The following is a 26,409-nucleotide window of genomic DNA, read 5'->3' as shown; positions in this document are numbered from 1 at the left end:
AAGAACAGGAGTACTTGTGGCACCTTAGAGACTAACAAATTTATTAGAGCATAAGCTTTCGTGGACTACAGCCCACTTCTTCGGATGCATATATATGCATATATATTCTATATGCATCCGAAGAAGTGGGCTGTAGTCCACGAAAGCTTATGCTCTAATAAATTTGTTAGTCTCTAAGGTGCCACAAGTACTCCTGTTCTTCTTTTTGCTAAATATCTTTGTGAATCTTTCAGGAGAAACAGAACTGAGCAGTAAATGCACTTACAAGAAATTGTGTGGTAACTATGTGAAGTAAACCAATGACAGTGGGACCTAGAATAAGATAAAAACTTAATTACCTAGAATGTAACAGAACTTAAAACTATACTTTTGTAGGTGAAAAGCTAATGCATTAGCCCACTGCTCCACCTAGCCTATTTGTTTATTGATCAATATTTTGTAGAAACATAGAGCTAGAAGGGACCTTGAGGTCATCTAGTCCATTCCCTGCACAGATGCAGGATCAAGTATACCTAGACCATCCCTGATAGGTGTTTGTCTAACCTGTTCTTAAAAGCCTCCAGTGACTGGGATTACACAGGGAAGCCTATCCAGTACTTAGCTATCCTTGTAGGGTACATCTACACTGCAGAGAAAAACTTGTGGTTGGACTGTGCCAGACAACTCGGGCTGTTTCATTGCTGTGTAGACTTCTGGGCTTGGGCTGGAGCCCGAGCTCTAGGACCCTGCTCGTACCACTATGCTTCCCCAGATTCTTTTCAGCGGTGCAACTGTCTGGACAAAGATTCACCATTTTGTATTTGTGCCTTAGATTTTTTTCCTTCCTAAGTGCCGTACTTTAGACTTTTTTAAATTTCATTTTGATGATTTCAGACCAGCTCTCCAATTTGTTGAGGTCGCTTTGAGTTTTAATCTTGTCCTCCAAGGTGCTTGCAACCTCTCCCAGCTGGGTGTCATCCACAAAATTTATAAGCATTCTCTCTGAACCATTTTCTAAGTTATTCTTGAAAATATTGAATAATGCTGGACCCAGGACGGATCCCAGCAGAATGCCACTAGACACATCCTCCCTCTTTGACAATGAACCATTGATAAACTTTGAGTGTTTTTTTTCCCCTTTCAACTAGTTATGCAACCACCTTCTAGTAATTTAATCTAAACTATGGAAATGTGATCTGCTTATGAGACTGTCATGTGGGGCTGCATCAAAAGTCTTACTCAAATAAAGATAAATTATGTCTACTGCTTCCCCCCTCTACTCTCCCATTCACTAGCCTGGTCAGTGAAGGAAATTAGGTTGGTTTAGCAGGATTTGTTCTTAACAAATCCATGTTGGATATTACTTAATACCCTTTTATCTTGGACATGCTTACAAATTGTTTAATAATTATATCTTTCCAGGTTTCAAAGTTAGGCTGGCTGGTCTATAATTCCCAGGTTTTCTTTGTTCCCTCTAAAAATAGGTAGTATGTTTGTCCTTCTCTAATCTTTTGGGACTTCATGTGTGCTCCATGAGTTCTCAAAGATAATTACTAATGGTTCCAAGATTGCTTCAGCTAGTTCCTTAAATACCCTAGGGTGAATTTCATCAGGTCCTATTACTTGAATACATATAACTTATCTAAATATTCTTTAGCCTGTTTTTTCTGGATTTTGTTCCTTCCCACTCATTGTTAATATTAATTGTGCTAGGCATCGGATCTCAATTAACCTCTGTAGTGAAGACTGAAGTAAAATGGGCATTAAATGCTTCATTAAATGTCATGTGCTGTTAGCTCTCTTTCCCCATTAAGTAATGGGCTTACGCTTTCTGTGGTCTTTCTACTGTGCCTAATGTATTTACAAAACTCTTCTTATTTAGGGGTGTGAACTCTCTGAATCATATTTGACTTGTATGCTAATTTACTGATGGTGAAGGCATTCATATTACTTGGTTGGTATCTTGAAAAAATGGATATAATAGAGTATATTAAAAGTAATATGTAATATGTTGTTGGCGCACACATAGCTAGATGTTAATATTCTAAAACTACTGTGGCCAAAATCTGCTCTCAGTTGTCTTTAATTACTATAAATTAGATACGTAGGCTGTCGTTATGAATTTGTTATCCAGTGGACATAGTAGTCACTATTTTACTGGAACAGATAAACATGCCTTTGCATATCTATATTTCACTGTTTATTTCAGTGGCTCTCAACCTTTCCAAACTACTGCACCCCTTTCAGGAGTCTGATTTGTCTTGCATACCCCCAAGTTTCACCTCACTTAAAACTACTTGTGTGCAAAATCAGGCATAAAAATACAAAAGTGTCAGCAAACTGTTACTGAAAAATTGTTTACTTGCTCATTTTTACCCTATAATTATAAAATCAACTGGAATATGATATTGTACTTACATTTCAGTGTATAGTGTATATAGAGCAATATAAACATTTTATTGTATGAAATTTTAGTTTGTACTGACTTTGCTAGTGCTTTTTTCTGTAGCCTGTTGTAAAATTAAGCGAATATCTAGATGAGTTGATATACCCCCTGAAAAACATCTGCATACTGCCAGGGTTGAGAACCACTGGTTTATTGAACCAGCAAAGTGGCCCACTGCTTGCACGCGGATATTTACCAGATGACTTAACAGCCTTCATTCTCACATGCATAACACTAACTGGGTAAAGCATTGAGTATTGATGTACTGGTACAGAGATCAGCAACCTTTGGCACGCCATCCCTGTACTAGTACTTTAAGTATGTGTCTATCTTACATATGCTTAACAGCTGATGCTGGATTTCTTTAGATGACATTTGAAGAGAGCAGTTTTAAACAATTATATTGTCTAAACCTCTCTTCAAATTATTTTAGTTTGCAGACTAAAGACTGTCCTGTTGTTTTGCCAGTAGTCGTATGCCAGTATGAATTTTTTTAGCATCTATGGGGAAAATCGCTAGGCCTAAATGGTGCTTCGAAGTACCACCTTGAGCAAAAGGTGGTCTGTAAATTGCACATCTACTGAATAGCCTGTGCTTCAAACACACCTCCAAGGCACAACTCCCTCCATTTCTTCTTACTATGGGGGAAGGGTGTGGTAATAACTTGCTCCTCACCTATACCACAAGCACGTTGACACCCATGGTAATGGCTGGTGGGTTGTATGATAGTGCCAAGTGCTATCCATTTTCCTCCACTCCCTGCCTGACAGCTTGGCAGGCATGTGTGTTGAAGGGGTTAGCGTGTGTGCTGTGCTGCTACTTTTGTGTGTCCGGACGCAAGGTCAGGGTAGTCTACGTAAGGCTGTAATTGGGGGAGGGGCTTTTTAAAATACCCACTCAGGAGTGTTGGTCATATTGTAACCCTACATGTTTGTTTGACCAATCAATGTCAATTCTTCTTTTTTTTTTTTTAATCTAAAATGGCATCTTACCTTCCACAGTATCATATGTGGATGCTTCAGAGAGGCAAAGAACAGATATAAAGCACCAACTTTATTGTAATATTTGTACCACAGCTTGGAAAAAAAATTTCTTGACCCCTGCAGGCTAATATCCTGAAGCATATTATTTGATTACTTTTGTAGTTGCAAATGTTCATGTGATTTATAACATCATTCAGTCCTCTTTATTATAAAGCTATAGTTTACCCATGGCCTTCCTCAGAAGTAGATTTGCCATGAGACTGCCTTTTAAAATTTTTCTATTTTCATTATTCTGAATATATTCTTTTAATTTCATAGTCTTTCTTCTTTTGCTACAAGAAAGAGAAAAACAAGATGCTTTTCTGTCTTTACTAATTTCACCCTTCACAGTCTTGAATGCCTCAATTGTCATTTGTTAGAAGGAGAAATCATGCAGGACCAATCCTGAATCTGACTGTTTTCAGCACTTATGCAAGCATTAAATTTCTGTAACTCCTGGCACACTTCCTCCTGTGAGACTAGTTTGACATTCTGCTTCTGATTTGGAATTAACAGTAAACAATTTTCATTGATGTGCATGGAGTTTTTCAATGTAACTGTTGTAGCTAATCACTGCACACCCCCTCCCCTCCAATAATCCTTATGACATGGAGCAACTGTTATTGAAATCTGAGAGCTTGCTACAAGCAGATCACTTAGCATCTTCTAAAAACCTGTTCACTATTTGGTAACAAATGTATTCCTCTTTGAAGTATTTGACTGGAGGCATGTGGGAAAAGTCTCTAGTATTTAGATCAAATTTATTTAAGGGATTTTCTGCTGGGGAGGTTTGCAGCAATACATTAATTAAAAACCAGTTAATTCTGAATAAAATAGGAAATGTTTAGCTGTTGGCCTATTGCAAGAGTCCCAAACACTGTTGAATTAGAATTAAGGTTCTAAATAAATATCAATAACTTAAGAGTATCTTTTGCTTTTAAAAATGAACATCTGAAAGCTAGGAAACTCAAGTTAAGGGGGAAAAAATGTGGTTACTATATAGAAAATGCAGGGTTAATGGTTTGGGGTACCTTAACTTTATCCTTGTATCTCAATAATCTTGTATATCTCTATATAAAAGAGGGTGTATAAAACAACCATCCTGGATGTCATATTGACTTTGGATTCTTTGCAATCATATCAATTCCTGTTCAGAACTGTTCACAACTTAAACCGTGTCCCCCTGGGTTTGTGCAGCAGAGAATACATAACCTGCAAGGATATACCAGATCTAAGATCCAAACTGTTGTGGATAGTAAATGGTTAAAATAGTTTTTGGGAGGAGGTCCAAAACCCAAATGTCAGATGTTGACACTGAGAGAGGAGTTGAGTGGGTTTCTGATTTACATTGCACCTTTCTTAATTTTGTTTCTGAAACAACTGTACACAGTTGTATACAATGCTAAACTGCAACAACTTTTGTTTACGGAGAAAGTATCAGGCACCTGGCATACATTATGCTGCAAAAGAGTTTGAAGCAGAGAAATTATGTACAATAATTGATTAAAAATCCTTATTCTTACAAAATACATGAATTTTAACATCCACAGAGCATATTTAAGGCACTGGTATAAGATTAATTTTTAATTACTGATGGATTTTATTCAGTTTAGAGAAACTAGTGACCTTTTTTCCATGTCTTTCAAATAATTAATTTTTGTGAAAATCCTAAATAGATATAAATACCGTTTTGGGTGGGGGAATTGTTTAGCAACTTTGTAAACACTTTACAGTTCTGTTGTAGGGTTTTTTCCTGTTTTGCCTCTAAATATTTTGCTTCGTGTTTTCTGTGTTTATGTAAAGGAAATGGTGTAGGAATTGTTGCTAACCAAACACACATGCACTTTGGGAGTTAAGCAAGGTTACTTAGCTGCCTGTTTGGTAATATCACATAAGCCTAAAGTGATGCTCCAGAGGCGGAAATCAACAGAATGTCTAGTATTTATCTTTGTTATTTAGGTGGGTTCTTGTTGGAATGTGCAGGGAAAGACCATATAATAAAGGGAGGCAGCATGGACTAGTGACTAGAGCAGGTGACTGGCAGTTAGGAGATTTGGATCCTCTTCCTGACTGGCACTGACTTAATGTGATCTTGATTAAGTCACTTAGGGCAAGTTTTCCACAAGTATTCAGGCCCGTAAATATGTAGATGGGTGCCTAGTGGAATTTTTATTCTGTTCTGCATATTTAGGTCCCTACAATTGGCCCTTAACCTTGACTTCAGTTTTTCCCTCTGTAAAGTGAGGTTAATACTTAAGTAAGGTGCTTCCAGATTCTCAGAAGAAACATGGTATTTAAGTGTTATGACACTTCCCGGGGAAGTTAGGGTTTTGAGACACCTCACTACCACCTGCCCTTAGTGTGAAGAAGCTTTATCTGTGTCTGCTGTCCGTCAGCTCCCTGACTCCACTGGTCATACGGAACACAAACACTCCTCTCTTAGCCAACACAGGTTCCGCTGTCCCTCTGCAGGTTAGCAATAGACATGCTATGAGCATCCCCCGGAATGTCCAGCCCTTGATCCATAGGATGCTCTTTGGGAGCAGCCTACCTGTGAATTCTGTGAAACGGTACCTCCCAGCTTACCAGTGCACCTTAGATTGCAGCTCCACTTAACGGACAGCACTTAGATATTTTTATAGTGAAAACAAGCAAAAGTTTATTTAACAGCGAGTAGAGATTCAAATGATAGCAAGTAGAAATATTGGAGACAAATAGTTACATATAAAATAAAATCATAACTCGCATTCTAGAAGCTAGACTTGTATACCTAGTTACTTTCATGTCTCCTAGGGCAAAGCTCACCCAAAATCCTTCCAGTGTATTACAGCCGGGCTTGACTGTGATCTTCCATTCTCAAGACAAGTCACACTATCAGCTTGACTCCTCAGTGGTAAAAGATCCAGCGGGGGATCTTTGTCCCTCAGATATACTTCAACAATCCATTTTCTTTACTCAAACAGGATCCCCTCCTGCTATTTTGTTTTATTCCCATAAATTTTCTCTTGATTAGTATTTTGGTTCCATATGCAAATAGGCCTGTATTGGGAAGTAGACAATACACAATAAAAAGCTTCTATTAACCCCCTGCCTGAAACCCAATTACTTATTACCTGCCTTACATTCTCAAAACCTTTTGAATTAACTTCCAGTATAGATACATAACTCTTTTTAATATGATCTGTACTTACATTTTTGATGGCTACTGGCTCTGAGATCTCATATGCCACCCTTTTGGTGTAATTTTGTGAATTATTATGCATGTATGTGACCCCGGGGATCCCTGTAGAACTTTTTGCATCCTCAGTGCACTCTGCTAGTTGGCATCAAGAGGTCCCTGGGTCACAAATGTAAACTGCAATTAGAAAATGAGAAATCTGCTCTTATAGGGGGATGTAATAAATTACTTGACTTACCTTTTTCTAACTTATTGCTAATTAAATAATGCCTATGACCACTCAAAGCTCAATTGGGAAAGACTGGGTATAGCTGACAACTTCAAAGTAAAAAGAAGAACAGGAGTACTTGTGGCACCTTAGAGACTAACAAATTTATTAGAGCATAAGCTTTCGTGGACTACAGCCCACTTCTTCGGATGCATATAGAATGGCTATAGTGGCTGTAGTCCACGAAAGCTTATGCTCTAATAAATTTGTTAGTCTCTAAGGTGCCACAAGTACTCCTGTTCTTTTTGCAGATGCAGACTAACACGGCTGCTACTCTAAAACTTCAAAGTAATCCTTGCTGGATAAAGCATTGACTTGTAGAGTGTTATGTGTGAGATTTGTGTGTGTGCAAAAACTGTATATGGGGAAAGGTGTCTGAAAGCAGTAAAATCTGAATTATAACTTGTGAAATTCTTCACCCTTGCACCTTTTTAACCACTTTCAAATTTTATTTTTTTATTTCTGAATTTCTTCTGTTATTGGGGTACTAAAATAACAAATTGGATAGGTATCAACATCAAATACAGTTGCCTTCATTCATCCTATTTTTCAGTTTTCTGTGGCTCTGTTTCCCTTTTGAAAACTCCGTTGAGCCCCTTCCACCTATCGCAACAGTCTTACCACTGTATGGGGAAAGTTTGGTGGCTGCTTGCTCTGGATCATATTGAATCTGCTCCAGTTAACCTGAGGCTAGTTGCTGGAAAACAGGACTTCTCTTGTTCTCTCACAAGATAATCTCCCATAAGTGCAGTATGTGCTACCTGTGTAGCACTCCCAGCCTCTTCTGACAGGGAGAAAGGGATTCTAACAGGCTGTCACTAGGTTGCCTATTTTCTGTCCCTTCTGGGTTCAACTCACCCAGTTTCCCTTTTGTTTTCCTCCCATTTCCTCTTGTCTTTGCACTGCCATTTCCTACTCCCCACCCCTCCTGCTTTTTTCCTACTCAGGATTACACCTGCACTGCTGTTGCTATTCATAGTACTTTCCTAGCTGTAAAGGGGAATTGATGATGTCTTAGTCAGTTTCACTGCTACTCATTTTGAAGTATAAGGAAGGGTTCTGTGGGTTGGGGAGGAAGCACAAGGGATCCTCTGCTAGAGAGTTGGAAGAAGAAAGATAAATATTACTCTCCCATCTCCACCTTTGGGGGATCACACTTACTTGGCTCTTGCACAGAACACTTTCCTCATACTGCAACAGGAGTTGTAATAGTCTGGGAGCAGAATGTGGTAAAATCTCATTCCACGGTTAGTGGTAGAAGGGAAAGAGAGGTGTCAATTGATTCATAAAAATCCACAGAATCATAATTTCTGTGATGTCACCCTTTGCGGTGTTGCAGTTGGGAGACTCTTCCCCCAGCTTCAGGTCTTCTGGTTGGTGGAAATTTTGATAAATAATGTCCTCTGATAACCAACTCAACCCATTTCTTTCTTTCAAAAGGCCATCTCCCACAAACAAAATGGTACAAAATAGACAAACCTAGAACAATTATGTAGATAAACAGTTGAGAAAATGTTTAAAAGTCAACGTTTTTTTTTAAATTATACTTTCACACAGGGATGCATTGCTTACATAAAAGACATGCATCTTGGCTAATCCTAGGGAAGCTAGCCTGGGCGTGTAGAACCGAAAACACTTTTTTCATTGTCAGTGTCAACTCTTATCTACAGCACCGCTGCTAGACATGTTGTCACACTGATCCTTGCTATGTACAAGGTAGGCTGCTGGCTGAACATTTGCAGGGTGGTGATCATCTGGTCTTTGTACACAAGCATTTGATTAACTGAAGGATTGATTTTTGGGAGCTTGTGTAACTTCAGACATAATGAAGGATGGACTGATCACACCAAAGACACATCCACGTCGGCTGGGGAGGGTAGTTTTGGATGCACTCAATCATCGAAGAGCCATGCCATTGCTTGATGATTTGCCCTCTTGATAGCAAGTATAAATACACCCCTTTTTGGTGGCAGTTTTTCTTCATTTGTCCATTTCTGGGAAAACATCCATCAACATAGCTCTGCAAGTGTTGTAATGTTGGTCTTCAAATGGTAAACTTGGCATAGGAATGCCTACAGTTCATTTGACTCATCAATGACTGTCTCAGCCATTACGAGCACCTTTAGAGTCTTTGGAGGCTGAATCAAATGTCTTTCAGTAAGATCATTTGGTCTTTCCAGCCAGCCTTCCAGTATCACATGCTGTAAGGGCATGGAAACCTGGCCGTGCAGCAGCAGGTCCAAATGATAAGAACACATCTCTGAGGGATATACAGCAATGTTGTTCCTCCTGCTGAGGAACAGAAACAGAATCTTGCTGAAGGCTTGGGTAGTTTATCTCAGAGAGCACTAGAACAGTAGCACCTCTTTGTGACATTTGATGGCATGAAAGATAATTTTAGTGTCAATCTCCTCATGGGAACTACAAAGAAACACCACTGAAGAGCTTGAGAACATAGCTTTATTACTCCGTACAACAGCAAAATTCTTTGAGCAATGTAAAGGCATAATCGTGTTTTTTCTGCAAAGTATGTGGTTAACTCTTCCTTCATGCAAATATGAGACGGTAGCTTCTTCATTGTGACATTGAAGATATTGGTTGAGTCAGTGATTTTTGTATTGGGCAGATGCAATACCTCAGTGTCTTCTTTCTGGTAATATTTTTAATTGATTCTTCTGCACAGGTGTTAAACATGAGGTGGACTTTTGTCATAGGTCCAGTATTTTCTTTGTAACCTCATACTGAAATATTCAGCCAAATCTGGGGCAGATATTTACAGTTTCTGGTTTGTTGAGAGCTTATTCTTCAGCCGTATCATGTATGATTGCTACATTGAAAGGCCTTTGCTATCATAACATACTGATCATGTTGTCTGTAGGTGCTGGCTTAGGAAGACCATGCAAGAGGAGCATTAATTTGCTTTTCGCCTAGCATGTATGCATTGTTCTGTGGCATTCAAATGTCGATTTTGCTATCATGGAGAACTACTTTCCCAATCTTGTAGATCAACATCATGATGAGATCTGGACAAGACCAGGAGACAAGCAAACAATGACCTATAGTTAACTTTGTAATAGTCCATGACACCTTTGCTCTGACTTCCTTTGCATACAAACACAACTTTAGTCTGTCTTGACGGGGCCCCATAGATTGACAGAGCCTTGGATAATTCTTTGGGTCATGACTCTGGGTTTTGAAGGCTTCATTCGACTGACATCTTCAGCTATCTTATCACTGAATACTGCTTTCATCATGATAGTAATGAGCTCTGATCTGTCATATGCTAATGCGATTCAAGTAAGCTCATCCGGTAGCTTTAAATTGCCCTTTCTTGGCATTTAACAGTACCTAATGAGTCTAGATGGTGCTTGGTTACTTCTGGGTTATTTCCGTGCTTAATGTTTTTGTTCAAAATTGGATGGAGTTCTGGAGTTGTCAGGAAAGACATTTGGTGGCTATTATGGCCACCTACCCCCAACAACTTTCGTTGCTCTGTTTTCATGTTTTAGGACTTCATCTGAACCAAGTGCACAGAAGGGAACTGACAACCTTTTAACTGCCCAATTTCCTTTTCAAAATTCTTCCCATATGTCAGTGTCAGACTCTTCCACACTTCTTATTTTAGCAAGGTACCAGGCAAGCATTGCAGAATAGTTGATTAAATCTAAAACAAAGTATTTCACATAGTCTTCCAGTGCTGCAAAGTACAAATTCCAATTAGCAGTCTCACAGATCGAATAAATAGCAGCGAAGACTCGACCATCTTCATGTGTCACCGTACCATCCCAAAAGTTGGCTTTGCTGTCGATTCAACCTGATCAAGTTGCTTGATTTGTTCTGCGATATTGCAGCTCTCCATTGTATGCAGTAGGTCATCGAGAGATTGATGTGTGGAACTGGTCTCGCAAGTCCTGTACACGTTGGTAAATTATTTCAAACACACGTATGTTATGTATATGCAAACCACTTGTGGATGGATTCAGCTAACTTCTGGTTAGATGCTAAAATCTTAAAAAGTGCCTCATTATTATTCTTTGCATAATAAACAAAGCTGATGATCAATACCACTAAACTGCTTTTTTTTTTTTTTTAAACCAATAATGGCAAATCAGCTTAAAGCAATCCTTCCATTTATATAAAAACCAAAGAGTCTGATGGCACCTTAAAGATTAACAGATGTATTTGGGCATGAGCTTTCGTGGGTAACAAAATCTCACTTCATGCATCTGAAGAAGTGGGTTTTTTACCCACGGAAGCTCATGCCCAAATACATCTGTTAGTCTTTAAGGTGCCACCAGAATCCTTGTTGTTTTTGTAGATACCGACTAACACGGCTACCCTCTGATACTTGATTCTGTTTATATAGTAATCTGAAACATTAAAATATTAATCCATGTATCGTTCTAAGCATTAACTGGTAATACAATACTGTCAGTCAAGAGCCACAATTTAACTTTGTGAGAGCTGCATGTTTGACGTGCCCATGTTAGTATAATTAAGATATTTGAAAAAAATGTTTATCTATGCAAGTGTTTTAGGTTTGTCATGCTTGGTACCAATATGTTTGTAGGAGAAAGGGCATTTGAGTGATACCCAACTCAACCAACTTCTGACAACATTATCAACATTACCACCAACCAAAGAGGTCCTGAAGTTGGAAGCCAGGATGGGGCGGGGGCAATGAGTCCTCCGGCCACACTGTAGAGAGTGACAACATTGAAATTATGATTCTATAGCTTTTTATAAATTGACACCTCCCTTACCTTTCTACCATTAACCTTTCTACCATTACACATGCTTCCAGCCTATAAAGTGAAATTAGGATTGTTTCAGTATTCTTCTGCTGCTGAGGAAATGCTATGTGCAGGAATAGCAACGTTTATGGCTTCCCTGGGGGAGTTCCCATGGAAATACCAAAAATAGGGTGAGTTCAGGGAAAATAGGGAATTTGTATGACCATGTGCACAATTTAACCCTCAGAAAATGTTAGACTCAGAAGTATGTGATGTTCCGGAGCTTCTCACCTATAAGATTACTGGTTCAAATTTGGCTTTGGTCTATAAGACAATTTTCCTTCAATTTTTCCTTGGTAAAGTGGGGATAATATGTTATTTGGTGGCCTTTGTAAATTGAGTTGAATGGTGGCTTCCATTCTTTTCACCACACCGCCAGGCACCATTGTCTATTCTCACTAAACACAGATGTCATGAATAGATATGCAGACTGAACTACCCTCTCATGCAGAGACTGACAAATTTCAGGCCTTGTTATATCTGCTTGCTGAGAAATTTGAAAGGTGGGAGGTTCCCCAGTAATATTGAGGAGTGGTCCCTGGTGAGAAGCTAATTGTCTTTGCCACTAGCCACTGGAAAGGTCTGTGTTTTCTACTGGATTTTTGTCTCCACCCTGCTCTGTGACAGAGGATGTGGAAAAAGCTAATGTACTCAATGCGTTTTTTGCCTCTGTCTTCATGAACAAGGTCAGCTCCCAGACTACTGCACTGGGCAGCACAGTATGGGGAGGAGGTGACCAGTCCTCTGTGGAGAAAGAAGTGGTTCAGGACTATTTAGAAAAGCTGGATGAGCACAAATCCATGGGGCTGGATGCGCTGCATCCGAGGGTGCTAAAGGAGTTGGCGGATGCGATTGTAGAGCCATTGGCCATTATCTTTGAAAACTCATGGCGATTGGCTGAGGTCCCGGATGACTGGAAAAAGGCTAATGTAGTACCCATTTTTTAAAAAAAGGAAGGAGGAGGATCCAGGGAACTACAGGCCAGTCAGTCTCACCTCAGTCCCTGGAAAAATCATGGAGCCAGTCCTCAAGGAATCAATTCTGAAGCACTTAGAGGAGAGGAAAGTGATCAGAACAGTCAGCATGGATTCACCAAGGGCAAGTCATGCCTGACTAACCTAATTACCTTCTATGATGAGATAACTGGCTCTGTGGATGAGGGGAAAGCAGTGGACATGTTATTCCTTGACTGTAGCAAAGCTTTTGATACGGTCTTCCACAGTATTTTTGCTGGCAAGTTAAAGAAGTATGGGCTGGATAAATGGACTATAAGGTGGATAGAAAGCTGGCTAGATCGTTGGGCTAAATGGGTAGTGATCAATGGCTCCATGTCTAGTTGGCAGCCGGAGTGCCCCAAGGATCGGTCCTGGGGCCGGTTTTGTTCAATATCTTTATTAATGATCTGGAGGATGGCGTGGACTGCACCCTCAGCAAGTTTGCAGAGGATGCTAAACTGGGAGGAGTGGTAGATAGGATACAGAGGGACCTAGACAAATCAGAGGATTGGTCCAAAAGAAATCTGATGAGGTTCAACAAGGATAAGTGCAGAGTCCTGCACTTAGGACGGAAGAATCCCATGCACTGTTACAGACTAGGGACCAAATGGCTAGGCAGCAGTTCTGCAGAAAAGGACCTAGGGGTTACAGTGGACAAGAAGCTGGATATGAGTCAACCGTGTCTCCTTGTTGCCAAGAAGGCTAACAGCATTTTGGGCTGTATAAGTAGGGGCATTGCCAGCAGCTCGAGGGACGTGATCATTCCCCTCTATTCTGTATTGGTGAGGCCTCATCTGGAGTACTGTGTTCAGTTTTGGGCCCCACACTACAAGAAGGATGTGGAAAAATTGGAAGAGTCCAGCGGAGGGCAACAAAAATGATTAGGTGGCTGGAGCACATGAATCATGAGGAGAGGCTGGGGGAACTGGGATTGTTTAGTCTACAGAAGAGAAGAATGAGGGGGGATTTGATAGCTGCTTTCAGCTACCTGAAAGGGGGTTCCAAAGAGGATGGATCTAGACTGTTCTCAGTGGTACCACATGACAGAACAAGGAGTAATGGTCTCAAGTTGCAGTGGAGGAGGTTTAGGTTGGATATTAGGAAAAAACTTTTTCACTAGGAGGGTGGTGAAGCACTGGAATGGATTACTTAAGGAGGTGGTGGAATCTCCTTCCTTAGAGATTTTTAAGGCCCGGCTTGACAAAGCCCTGGCTGGGATGATTTAGTTGGGGATTGGTCCTGCTTTGAGGAGGGGGTTGGACTAGATGACCTCCTGAGGTCCCTTCCAACCCTGATATTCTATGATTCTAGAGCTCTCTATCAGCCTCTGGCTAATAGGTATATTGTAAATGTCAGGCTTCAATGACCCCCTCCCAAACTGGTGGAGAGGAAAAGGGGCTTTCTCTCTCTTTGCTTCTCCAGCTTTCCCACAAAGTTTCTTGTCTCCGTTTCTCTATCAGAGGTGTGGGAGATGGTGGGAAGGGGGAAGAGGTCTCTGGTACTCTATCCTTGCCCTAGTCTCCATTTTATGGTCCTTCTCTGTAGTGAGTAATTCCAGTGCCTGCCTCTGCTGTTCATTCTGCTCCTTAGGAAAGCTATAAGTAATTGTTAAGAATTCTTGACAGTTTCATTACTGTCCACAATGTTCTGAATAGCATCTGTGAAACTGACCAGAATATTGTTAACTTCACTGCTCTTGGTGCTGTTTTCCTGAGTTTTTAGGAAGCCTACAAAATTCTATTAATATGCATTCATTTTAATGTTTCAACGGTTACCCCTAAATAAATGTAAGGGGTTGGTAAGTAGGTGAGTGGAATTTATTTTTCAAGCTGTCCTAGAGTTGTCTTTATTCAGAACAGGGGTGGGCAAACTACGGCCCATGGGCTGGATCCAGCCTGTCAGGGCTTTGGATCTGGCCCGTGGGATATCCACCCCTGTGGCACCGCAGGTCCCGCGCCACTGCTGGAAGCGGCCGGCACCAAGTCCCTGAAGCCCCTGGGGCAGAGGGGACAGTGGGTTCTGTGCGCTGCCCTTGCCTCCAGGCACCGCCCCCAGCAGCTCCCATTGGCCGGGAACAGGGAACAATGGCTAATGGGAGCTTCGGGGAAGATACCCGCAGGGGAGGACAGTGCGCGGAACCCTCTGCCCCTCTTCCCCTAGGGGCTGCAGGGATGTGGTGCCAGCCACTTCTGGGAGTGTCACGGGGCCAGGACAGGCAGGGAGCCTGACTTAGCCCCGCTGCATGCCGCTGCCACCCCAGAGCTGCTCCAGGTAAGCGGTGCCAGGCCAGAGCCCATACCCCAGCCCCCTGCCCTGAGCCCCTTGCCGTGCTCTATACCCCCTCCTGCATCCCAGCCCAACCCCCTGCCACATGCCTTCTGCACCCCGCCCTGAGCCCCTTCCTGCACACCACACTTCATCCCTCTCCCCAGCCCTACATTCATGACCCTATATGCAATTTCCCCACCCAGATGTGGCCCTCAGGTCAAAAAATTTGTCCACCACTGTTCCAGAGCATAACTGCAGTGTAATATAAAGAAACTTGAATTGCTGTTGTCCATATTGGAATTCTTTTGCAGATAAAGGCTTCAGTTTCTACACTTGTTAGCCTTGAATCTTTCACCAGTACTAGCTGCACTGTGACACACAGTGCTTATTTTTCTTCTGTTTTATCTTGTAGGAATTTTGCCATTATAGTAGCAAATTCTGCGTACACAGATTTCTCCCCTAAAGTTCTAGAAACTATAACTAGCTTTTCTAAGACCCTTGACTGCTAAAGGTTTAAAACTTTTTTTATTTTTACAATGTGTAAGATAAAATCCGGAAATCTTTCATATACTCAGCTTTCACTTTGTAAAGCTTGTGAGAATCTGATGGATGGGGGGACATCCTGAAACTTGAATCTACTGAATACTTGTATATCATCATTAAAGTTTTCTTTATGACTGGAACATCAATCTTTATAGTAGGTCACTTAAACCCTGACTTATGAAATTACTACTAAAAAGTAATTTTGACACTTGTATCAATACTTTTTGTTTTCAGACCATCTTACTGTGAAAGCTGCTGTCGCAAAGCAATAAACATTTAATAAGGAGAGAATGGGTAAGTTAATCTTTTAACAAACAGCTTTTCACATTTTTAAAACATGAAACATCTTGGGCTTTTAGATAATGGAATTGAGTAGGAAAGGGCTGTGAATTTTGGAGGTTGCATTTTTAAGCTTTACATCATTAATTTTGCTTACTATCTCATCATAATTAACTCCATTTTACGTGCTTGGAGCTGCCCTATCTGTCTCCATTCAAATGACTGCATAATGAGAAAATAATCAGATTTAACGTGGGCTTGGGTGGATTCAGTTATTTTTATGGACACTGATAAACACCTTTCCAGCTGTATTTCTTTTTAGCAACTTGAGCTTTTGCACTAACAGTAACTGGTGGAAAATCCTCATCTAATAATTATACAGTAATTTTATTTTGATTAACCCTGATAATCCTGAAAGTAAGCCACATTTTCCTAACTGACTGCAAGACATAATTTGTTAACAAGAATCTGTACAAGTGCAGTATATATTTGGTACACTTAATCTCTGTTTCCTTAACAATAGAAATCATTGATTTGTTTTTGGGTGGAGGAAGAAATGACATTTACTGATTAAATTCCAGTCTTCAAAAGTACGTCTCTATTCTCTTACCACCTCTGGATTCTGCTGGAAGGAAGTAAATTTATCACCAAGCCTCCTTTATAATCATACTTAGACTTTTTCTTATTGTACTGACCCCAGATATTGAGGGTTTCTAGCATCTTACTGGTTATGTAAAAATTAAAATAAGTAAGTAGATTAATACAACCCTGAAAATGAAATCTTATGTAGAATATACAGTTCTTTAACGTCTCAATAAAGTTACTTTAATCCTATTTACTATAGTAACTTATGTAAATGTATATTATTTTTGTGGAAAAAACACATGCTACCTGAGAAGAGACCGTGACTACAATTTCTAATTTTAAATTGGATTAAAGTGGTATTTTGCCTTTATTTTTTTTTTTTTTCTTTTAAATCATCACTTCAGGTTTTGAAACTTGTTTGAATCTTTCAGCAGTCTTACCCCTGGATCTGCCAGAGACACAAGTTGAAATCTAATTAATGGGTTGGGTGGGGGAGGGGTAAGAGAGGGAGAGGAGTTTCAGCTATTATGCCTGCCAGTAAGCTCTCTGCCTAATTTTGTAGTTTTACAGTGACATTTACTATTGTTTAAATAATTAATTTTCCTGCTGCTGTGTGAAAGGGTCACATAACAGAGGAAACTGTTCAAAGTGCTGTCCAAAGTAGAGAAAACACTGGAAATAAAGAGAACATTTTGTTTACTCTTTGTTGCAGTATACTTACTACTGCAAGTAACGTAAGTTAACTTTCCTCAAACTGACTTTTTTAAGTTGCTGGAGTTCCTTTTTAAATGAATGCGTTAATACCAGGCAAAGACTTTTTTACTCTGTGAATTGCCCTCTTAAAAGCATGACAACAGACAATGCCTGTAGGAAGAGATGTTTCTTCTTCATTTGGCAAATTCTTAATTACTGTCTTCTAATGTATTAACATTAGAAATATGACCTTTCCCTGGTAATACGACTTCATGCGGAATGTTTAACAGCCACTTCAGAGCAAACAGCAAGTATAGTCTCAGATTTGAGTGGCAGGGTTTATTTTATTATATAAAGGGGGAAAAAAATAACCCTGAATGGACTTTATTTCTTTTTCTAGAAATGACTGAAATCATGTTTTGACTCAATGGCCAGGGACAAGGGAATGAGGGGACAGATCAGTAACAGTATATTAAAACTAAATTCGCTCCTAAGGCACAAAGCTTTAAGTTTTGCTGTCTGCTGAATTTTTCACTTTAAAAGAAACAACTTCCTTGTCTTATTCTCCACCCTCTCCTTTGCTAACTTGCATGTCTTTTATTTCTTTGGCCTTTCAGAGGTAAGAGCACTGAGACTTCATGCTTGTAATAAAGGCATAAGTTGTACTAGCTTTCTTCATACTACGAAAGTACTAACCAGATATTCTGAAAGTATCAGTTAATCTGTTTTCTATTATAGATGGAGAAGAGAAAACGTACGGTGGGTGTGAGGGCCCTGATGCTATGTATGTGAAGTTGATATCCTCTGATGGTCATGAGTTTATTGTAAAAAGAGAGCATGCGTTAACATCAGGAACAATAAAAGCTATGTTGAGTGGTCCAGGTAGGTGCAGTGAGTTTAGTAGCATCTTGTAATTCAGTTATTTCACTTTCCTATTTTGTGGAGTGTTTGGATTTGTATAATCTGTTATATAAAAGTTGAATTTCTATTATGAAAAGTGACTTGTCCCAGTCCAGATTGGTTTCTGTTCCTACTTAGACAATTCAGCTTTATCAAGTCTTGTATTATCAGTTATATATAATCAGGTGCTAACTGTATATGAAGTCTTTGGGTGCTACTGTAAGACAAGCAATTACAATTACTTCCACAGACAAAAACCTAGTGATTTTCCCCCCTCCCATTCCTTCAAATGGCATGTATGTGGGGGAGAGGATTAGTTAAAATTAGAAGGCTACGTTTTAAAATCTTTCAGTTACTGATTGCTACAATCCCCATCTTGAAATTCCATTCGATATCACTGGGGTGGGTACAGTCTGAAACTTGGAGCGTGCCCCAGATGTGCTGATTCTGCTCCATCCCTACTCAACCACTGAGCTCTGGAGAAGTCTGGGCTCTGCACTATTGCCAACACTTATGATTCTTTTGCGAGTGATGGGCATGGCTGGAGCCTAATCTTGTGAGGATGCCCAAGCTCTAAACCTCTAACAAACGAATCTTTTGATTGGTCATCTGCTCCAGTTCCCCACCTCCTGGGGCTAAACAATCAGTCGAGCTGTTGCAGGCAGAACTCTCCCCCCTGCCTCCATCCCTCAGTAACTCAGTAAGCTATTCTCATGGGATTGGACATCGGAGCTAAAGAGCCCAGCAATTCAGGGCAGTTCTGCTCCCTCCTTCTCTCTCCTCTCATATGAGTAATGGGGACAGGATAGCACCTCTGCTTTTCCCCCACCTCCCCTCTCCCTTCTTGCAGCACTCAGCCTGGGATGGGATGTGGGGTGGTGAAGAGCTCTTGGAGCTGCCCCCCCCAATCCTGGAAGGTGGAGAGGGGACAGCACTGCCGCCCCTAGCCCTGGGAAAGAAGGGTAAAGAACCCCAGGAGAAGAGCAGAGGTGAGGCTGGAGAAATGTGCTGATGGTGGGGATGGGCAGAACTAATGAGGGAGCAGGGGACAGAATTGACTTGGGAGACTGGGAGCAGAACTAATTGCTGGGCAGGGGGTGGGCAAATGATGAGGTGAGAGCTCCTGTAGCAAGGGCAAAAAATCACCTTTCCCAATAAACTTGGGACAGTGGGCAACATTAATTGTTGCACACTGGGGCTGGGCAGGAAAAGTTCAAAAATTAAAAAACAAAAACAAAACCCACAATCTCTTTTTGGCACAGAACAGAGGGTTTTTTGTTTTTTTAATCTCATGATTTTGGGGGCTTACTCATGATTTCTTGATTTTTGTCGATATTGGTGTAGTTACACAGCCTTTATCTTAATTTGTTGTCATGAGCTATAGCAGGGGAGTTCAGGGCAGCCTTGCCTCCAGCTTCTCTCCCTTTCTTCAAGCTGGCCCTGCAGGAGGGTGCTTCCTGCTCATTCCTGGCTCTCCAGAACTCCTCTCTGGGCCCCTGCTGTGTGTCTCCACAGCCACCCCTGACAACCGCCTGAGCTCCACGACATCCAGCTGGTCCACTTCCAAACTATGCCCAGAAAACATCTGTATACACTTGTGCATCATGCCATTCACTTTCTTGCCCTTGTGTCCTGCCCCAACACCACATTGTGAGACCTGCTGCCACCTGAGAAGGGCAAGGAACTCTGAGCCAATCTGTACTCTACTCTGGTTCCACAACCCATTGGATATATTTGTTGGCGGCTCCTTTTTGGGAGTTACGAGTATGAACGTGTACTTAGTGTGGTTCATGAACTCCCCTGATGCCTGTCCCTTTCGTGATGAGAGGGAGACCCTGGCGCACATCTATGTAGAGTGCATCATCTTGCAGCCCCTCTTACTGAGGGTTCTGGCTGCAGTTTTCCCCACACCTCCTGATCTATGCACACCAGTCACTCCAGGAGGAGGAAGCTGGATGTAGGGGGCACTCTGTGACTGTGGGGTCTATTTCCGGTCCCTCATTCAATCACATCTCTGGGCAGAGTTCCTCTGGGGAGTGTCCACTGACTCCATAGATCCCTTTGAGGAGCAGCAGATGCTGTCAGGGGTTCTATGTCCGGTGTTCCCTTCTGGTTCTCTGATTTTTTTTCTTCAAACTTTGACCTCACTCCTGTAGCTTTTTTTTATTTTTTTTTTTCCTCCCCTTCCTCCCCCCCTTTGTTGTCCCATGCACTCACTTGTAGCCTGAGCTTAGTGGTTCCTCCCCTTAGCTGAGAGGGTGTTCCTTTAATTTTAGGTGGGCCTATACATGCCTGTCCCACATCTGCAAATAGTAGTACATGGCTGTGACTCTGTGGGCGTGGCTTGCCAATTAAAAATCAAAAACGGCTACAGCACCATGAAGGACAAAGAGTCCGGTAAGAGTCCAGGCACCTGAGCTGGGTGTTCTATAAAAATGGTATAATCAGGTTCCATGGTTGAGCACATTATGTATAAAAATCATCAAGGTAAAACTGTTTACATGTGAAAAGATTCTAACTGCTAGATAGACAAATTATATCTGGAGATATAGCAAATGGTCTGTGAATATGAACCTATATTAAAACTAAACCAAACTGCATCCGAATCCTCTTAAATTTCAGGGACAAAAGGGCATTCAGACTTAAATTTGGGTATAGGAAGTCACCTCATGACTGATTCTGGGCCTCATCCAAAACTGCAAGGGGGTTTATATTGGCTAGTTACACCACTTTGGCTGTTCTATAATTAGTGATTAGATTCACATTTTTGAATTCACCATTCTATCAAATCTTTAACAAAAACCCACCAAAATGCAACTACGAAGCCAAGGAGGTGCACTTAAAGTGGTTCCTGATGGAGAAATCCATGAGAGGAGCATCTAACTCAAAAGTTGTTCCTGGATCTCCTTCAGAACCTCATTCAGCGAGTACTCCATCCATAAAAGATGTCACTCCAGGTTCTCAGGGAACAAAGAGCGCTCATTCAATCTTTGAGTTCTTTGACATTGAATTTCAGATTGCCTTATCCTCCCTGTCCATGGGAAGAGACTGTCTAGGAAGGAGTACGGTAGAAAGGGATCTAGGGGTTCTAGTGGACCACAAGCTAAATATGAGTAGTCAGTGTGATGCAGTTACAAAAAAAGCAAACATGATTCTGGGATGCATTAACAGGCGTGTTGTGAGCAAGACACGAGAAGTCATTCTTCCGCTCTACTCTGCGCTGGTTAGGCCTCAGTTGGAGTATTGTGTCCAGTTCTGGGCACCGCATTTCAAGAAAGATGTGGAGAAATTGGAAAGGGTCCAGAGAAGAGCAACAAGAATGATTAAAGGTCTTGAGAACATGACCTATGAAGGAAAGAATTGGGTTTGTTTAGTTTGGAAAAGAGAAGACTGAGCGGGGACATGATAGCAGTTTTCAAGTATCTAAAAGGGTGTCATAAGGAGGAGGGAGAAAACTTGTTCATCTTAGCCTCTAAGGCTAGAACACGAAGCAATGGGCTTAAACTGCAGCAAGGGAGGTCTAGGTTGGACATTAGGAAAAAGTTCTTAATTGTCAGGGTGGTTACACACGAATAAATTGCCTAGGGAGGTTGTGGAATCTCCATTTCTGGAGATATTTAAGAGTAGGTTAGATAAATGTCTATCAGGGATGGTCTAGACTCTAGACAGTATTTGGTCCTGCCATGAGGGCAGGGGACTGGACTCGATGACCTCTCGAGGTCCCTTCCAGTCCTAGAATCTGTGAATCTATAAGTCTGGTTCTTGGAGCAGCTTTTGGTACTGTATTCAACAGTACCATCTCTGACACTCACTTTGTTACCAACTATGGAAAGATCTGTGGCACCAACCTTTGCTCCCAGTACCATCAAGCTTACAGGGCTTTCTTCACTAATCCAGCAGAGCTCAGATTTATCCCAGAACTAGTGTCACCACTTTTAGATATCTCTTCACTATCCATAGTTTCAAAACCTGCCTGAGTATTGATTTTTATGAAGAATTTTTTTCATCCACTGGGTCACACAGAAAATCTGTGAGCCCGCCTCATTTTCAGTGACCCCCCCCCCCCCAAAGGGGAACAGTACCTTCTATTGAGGAATTCTATTCATCCCATCCTTTTTCTTCCAGTCAGGAAAGCATTTCAATGATGACTGAGGTCTGTTTATTAACCAAGCATTCTCTCTTCTTTGACAATTTGTACATATGGATCCCATTCTTGGTGATCAGTAAAGAGTCCACTTCTTTAGGAGGAGGGAATCTAGGAGCTTATATGAATAAGGATTGTAGTACTGCCCAACCAAACTAAGCATCAGATCTGGAGGCTGAAACCACTGAATAGTAGTTGGTGAATGTATGAATGGAGTTCTCTGCAAATTTCAACTATGGTAGATCTAGGATATTCCTCCAGTGGTCACCAAACTTTTTACCTCATGCCCCCCCTTTCCTCTATCTGCATCCTCCCCCCCCCCGCCCCCAGAACTATGCCTGGGAGTGGGGCCGTGGCTCTGACGGGGGGATGCGGACAGGGGTAAGGAGGCTGGGGGCCAAGGCTGGGGCCACCGCTGGAGTGGGGTTGGGGGCTGGCAACTGGGGCACCCAGCGTGGAGCTCCAGGCAGGGGGCTGGGGCCAGAAACAGCTACGTGGCGCTCCCTCCCTGTGCCCCCGAAATGTTCCTCAGTGCCCCCCTTGCAGGGCGTGCCCCACAGTTTGGGGACTTCTGCCTTATAGTAACTGGTTCTTTGAGATGTTCTGTACATGTGGCTCCTATGTGGACCCTCTTTGCAGCTCGAGTCTTACAGCCCAGAATCTTGACAAAGGAGAAGGGAATAGCATTGGAGATGCTCTGTCTTTTATGCCTTTGGGAGGAATGACATGGGAGCATACAAGGTGCATGTGCAGCACCGACAGACACTAGTGTTTTAAAAGATTCTGATCTCAAGTGCATGTGCACCTCTGAGTGGGGTCCACGTGTACAGAACATCTCTAAGACAGTTAACAGCAAGTTAAATAACTGCTCCTCCATCCACATAAAAAAACCTCTTCAGATGTAATAGAAGATTATGAAAAGTGAAAACATTTTAATGGATCTTGGTTTCAATGATACTTGAATATTTATTTGATGTGGATGTTCCCTATTTAAGTTGCATGGCTTTACAAAGTATGTTAAAATCTGCTTTGCCTTCCTACTTCTTCCCATGAAATTTGGGCTGGAAATTAGTAATCAAATCTGCTGACAATTCTCAAGCTGGAAATAGAAGCTGTTTCACTCTCAAAAGCTGTATTGGCTCTGCAGGGATAATAGGAGCCCTATTGTGGTAGGTGCTGTGCAAACACCCAAAGGGTAGATACCGTTCATGCCTTAACGAGCATACAGTATAATTAAAGACAAGACACAACAAGCAAATGACAAACTGTACAAAGGAAGGAAGTGCAATGGTAACAGAAGTAGGGTCATGTGGTGCCCCTGTTGTACAACTGGATGTTTCCAAATCACCTGAAAGGTTTATTTAAACAAAATAAACAGCTCTCCCTAGTAGCCAGGCCACATGGTCATCATTGATTGACCACCTTTCTTGTAGGTGTTTACAATAGTGTGGGTTTTACAGGGCTGAATATGGTACTGTCAGAGAGCACTCCTAGCATAGACTGAGATCAGGATCAAACCTTTGTTCCACATATTGCTTGTAGGCAGTCATTAACCCAAACAAACAGAATATTTTTAAACAAAAGGTGATGGAAATTATGTCCCTGGCTCCAGTAACTGTGGCATGTCTTAACACACTATGCTGTACATCTTGTACACTGAAAATATCTAATTCCTAACAAGGGACTACACTAACATGAAGTAGATGAGTTTGCACACATGCAATATAATTGTGTTCGTTATCAAGGGAATTTTGATGCTGATTCTTTCTTCCTTTTTTTTTAAACAGGTCAGTTTGCTGAAAATGAAACAAATGAGGTGAATTTTAGAGAGATTCCATCCCATGTTCTATCCAAAGTATGCATGTATTTCACCTACAAGGTTCGCTACACTAACAGCTCCACGGAGATTCCTGAATTCCCAATTGCACCTGAAATTGCACTGGAACTGCTGATGGCTGCAAACTTCTTAGATTGTTAAATAAAATAAATTATAATAAAAATGTAAAACTTTTTTCAGTATTTAATACCTGTAGTTCAGTTAGTAACTTTTTTCATATAGCATGCTGCGTGTGTGCGGTTGAGAACTGTAAAGTTCACTGCAGAGGCAATTATCTTCAGATCTGTTGCATAGCAATCATTCAAGTTTATATTTGTTTTGCTGCTTACACAAATAAGGCCCTTTTCCCAAACAGACAAATAAATAAATATGCCAATTAGTAGATGGCTATGCCTTATCCTTTAGGCGTGGCAGAACTTTATCTTTTAATGCAATGATCATTTAAAATACTGGAGTTTAAGCCAATGCTACTTAAAAGCTAATATTAGCTAAATGTGTAGGTGTTTAGCATTTCTAACTTTCTCTTATTGTTGCAATTTCTAAACCTCTGAACTTTATCACCTTACAGGGTAATTGTCCCTTTAGCATAGTTATAACTTCAGTTATATCAGCACTTGCATTATAAATCCCCTTTTTCAAGGATTTGTAAACTGGCATAAACATTTACGTTGGATTGAAAACAGTATCTAGGATAATTTTTATGGTTGTTTTTTTTAATTAAAATTTAGCTATGTTTTTAGAAATGGACAAGTATACCTGATTTATTTTTCAGTCATAACTTAACTCACCCCTTTGAACAATTTAAAATGTTCAGGTCACTTCTCTAATAAAAATGCAGCTCTTCTGATAGTGGAATTAGAATTAAAGAGCCATGTTATTAACTAATGCTAACTAGTGTATGTATACTCCCCTCTTCTGTTCTATATAAAATGTAAGTTTATTCATAATGTACTGTCACTTGACCTAATATACAAGATTTATAATAGCTATAATGGCTCCTTTCCACTGTTTGTGATCAGTTATGTAAACTCTGTATTTACTCTTAGATCAAAGCCTTTGAAACTTCCTAAATATGGCTACCAAAGAGGTAGTTTTTTTCCCTCTCCCCTGCCTCCCCATTGTTTATACAAGAAAAGCTGAATAGTGGTGGCCCTTTTGTTCTTCATTGAAGTAAAGGGGTATTAAACAGATGTTTGAGAATCTTTCATAGATTTCTTAAATACGTCCAATGTTTATATTAAGATTTTAAGGGGAAAGGATTGGCAAGCCAACGATATTAACTCATTTTTGAATGGAACATGTAATTGTCCTTTGTTCAATTCCTGCTGGTAATTGCCTGTTATACTCGTTCTTCTCTCATGTCACAAAACAAGATTCCATAAAACAAACATGGTGAACAATGTGACAATAAGTTGCTTTCTTTAAGAGGCAGGCTGGAGATTTTTACTACCAAAATAATTCTTAGAAGAGGATGATAAATCTAACTTCACCAGTAAGATGCAATAGCTATTGTATTCTTGTCATTATTTTGTGCTTTGGGTGTTGATATGAGACATTAAGCTGAAGCTAAAATGGCTTTGAGCACCCAGGAAATGCAGTAGTGTTCGAGAATGCACTACGCAGAATGTTCTTGCTGTTAAGAAAATTAACCTATAAATAAAAGGGGGGGAGGGGAGGGGAAGCTAGTGCAATTTACTTGATAGTGAGATCGGTATGATAATAGACAAATGGAAACCTACAACACTTACTCCCTGAGTTCTAAATAAATTTCATAATGGAAAATTTTTAAAACTTAGTTTTTGTTGGTTTGTGACTGCTTATCTTTAAGCAGATTTTTATATGAGGAATCACATGTTCACATTTATGCTGTGAATAAATTGTAAAATTTATAAAATTGATATTTGGGTTACAGATGGGCAAACCAATGTGGATAAAATAACCCACCCAAAACCTTTCAACAAAATCATTTATAGACTTTAGGATGTTCAGAACTTTCCTCTCCCATGTTATAACAGAAGCAGCCAACTACTGCTAAACCTTGTAACATTTCTAATTTATCTGGAAGTGGAAAGTATTGAGAAAATTTAAGAGCCTATTCTTAAATTCAGCTCACTTTTTTCCCCCCGTATACTAACAAGAATTTAGACTGCTAGGTGCCAAAATGAACTTTTTAAGGTATGCTCATCTCTAACTTTGCCATAATTGAAAGCATATGATAAATACTTACCCAAGTCTAGTCATCAGCTAGATACAGCTGGGGACTAAATCTTCTTTGGTTGTGTATATTTCCAGTTTGATTGTAGGATACAATAGAATTCTATGTAAGTTATGGTGGAATAATTTGTCTGTTCACAGTTGATCATCTTCCACATACAATGGCCTGCTACAAAAGGAGCTTTGCACTTGAACCATCAGAATTCCATTCAGCCGGCTGAAATATATATATTTAAAAAAAAAAAAAATTAAATCTCCAGGTTCA

General features: G+C 40.6%; 1 protein-coding gene across 2 annotated transcripts in view; it reads left to right on the top strand.

Annotated features, from left to right (window-relative positions):
* ELOC (elongin C) overlaps positions 1 to 24,913 on the top strand; it is a 28,250-nt gene extending 3,337 nt beyond the window's left edge. For both annotated transcript variants that reach the window (XM_034763140.1, XM_034763142.1), the window contains exons 2-4: positions 15,727 to 15,786; positions 17,788 to 17,931; positions 23,881 to 24,913. In XM_034763140.1, the coding sequence (XP_034619031.1) occupies positions 15,783 to 15,786; positions 17,788 to 17,931; positions 23,881 to 24,071 (339 nt within the window). In that variant the 5' untranslated portion in view covers positions 15,727 to 15,782 and the 3' untranslated portion in view covers positions 24,072 to 24,913. The remainder of the gene's footprint in view (positions 1 to 15,726; positions 15,787 to 17,787; positions 17,932 to 23,880) is intronic.
* The last annotated feature ends 1,496 nt before the right edge of the window (positions 24,914 to 26,409 follow it).

Source organism: Trachemys scripta, chromosome 2, assembly GCF_013100865.1.
Source record: "Trachemys scripta elegans isolate TJP31775 chromosome 2, CAS_Tse_1.0, whole genome shotgun sequence".
NCBI lineage: Eukaryota > Metazoa > Chordata > Testudines > Emydidae > Trachemys > Trachemys scripta.
The sequence above is the reverse complement of the archived record's forward strand: the minus strand, read 5'-3'. Positions and strand labels throughout refer to the sequence as shown.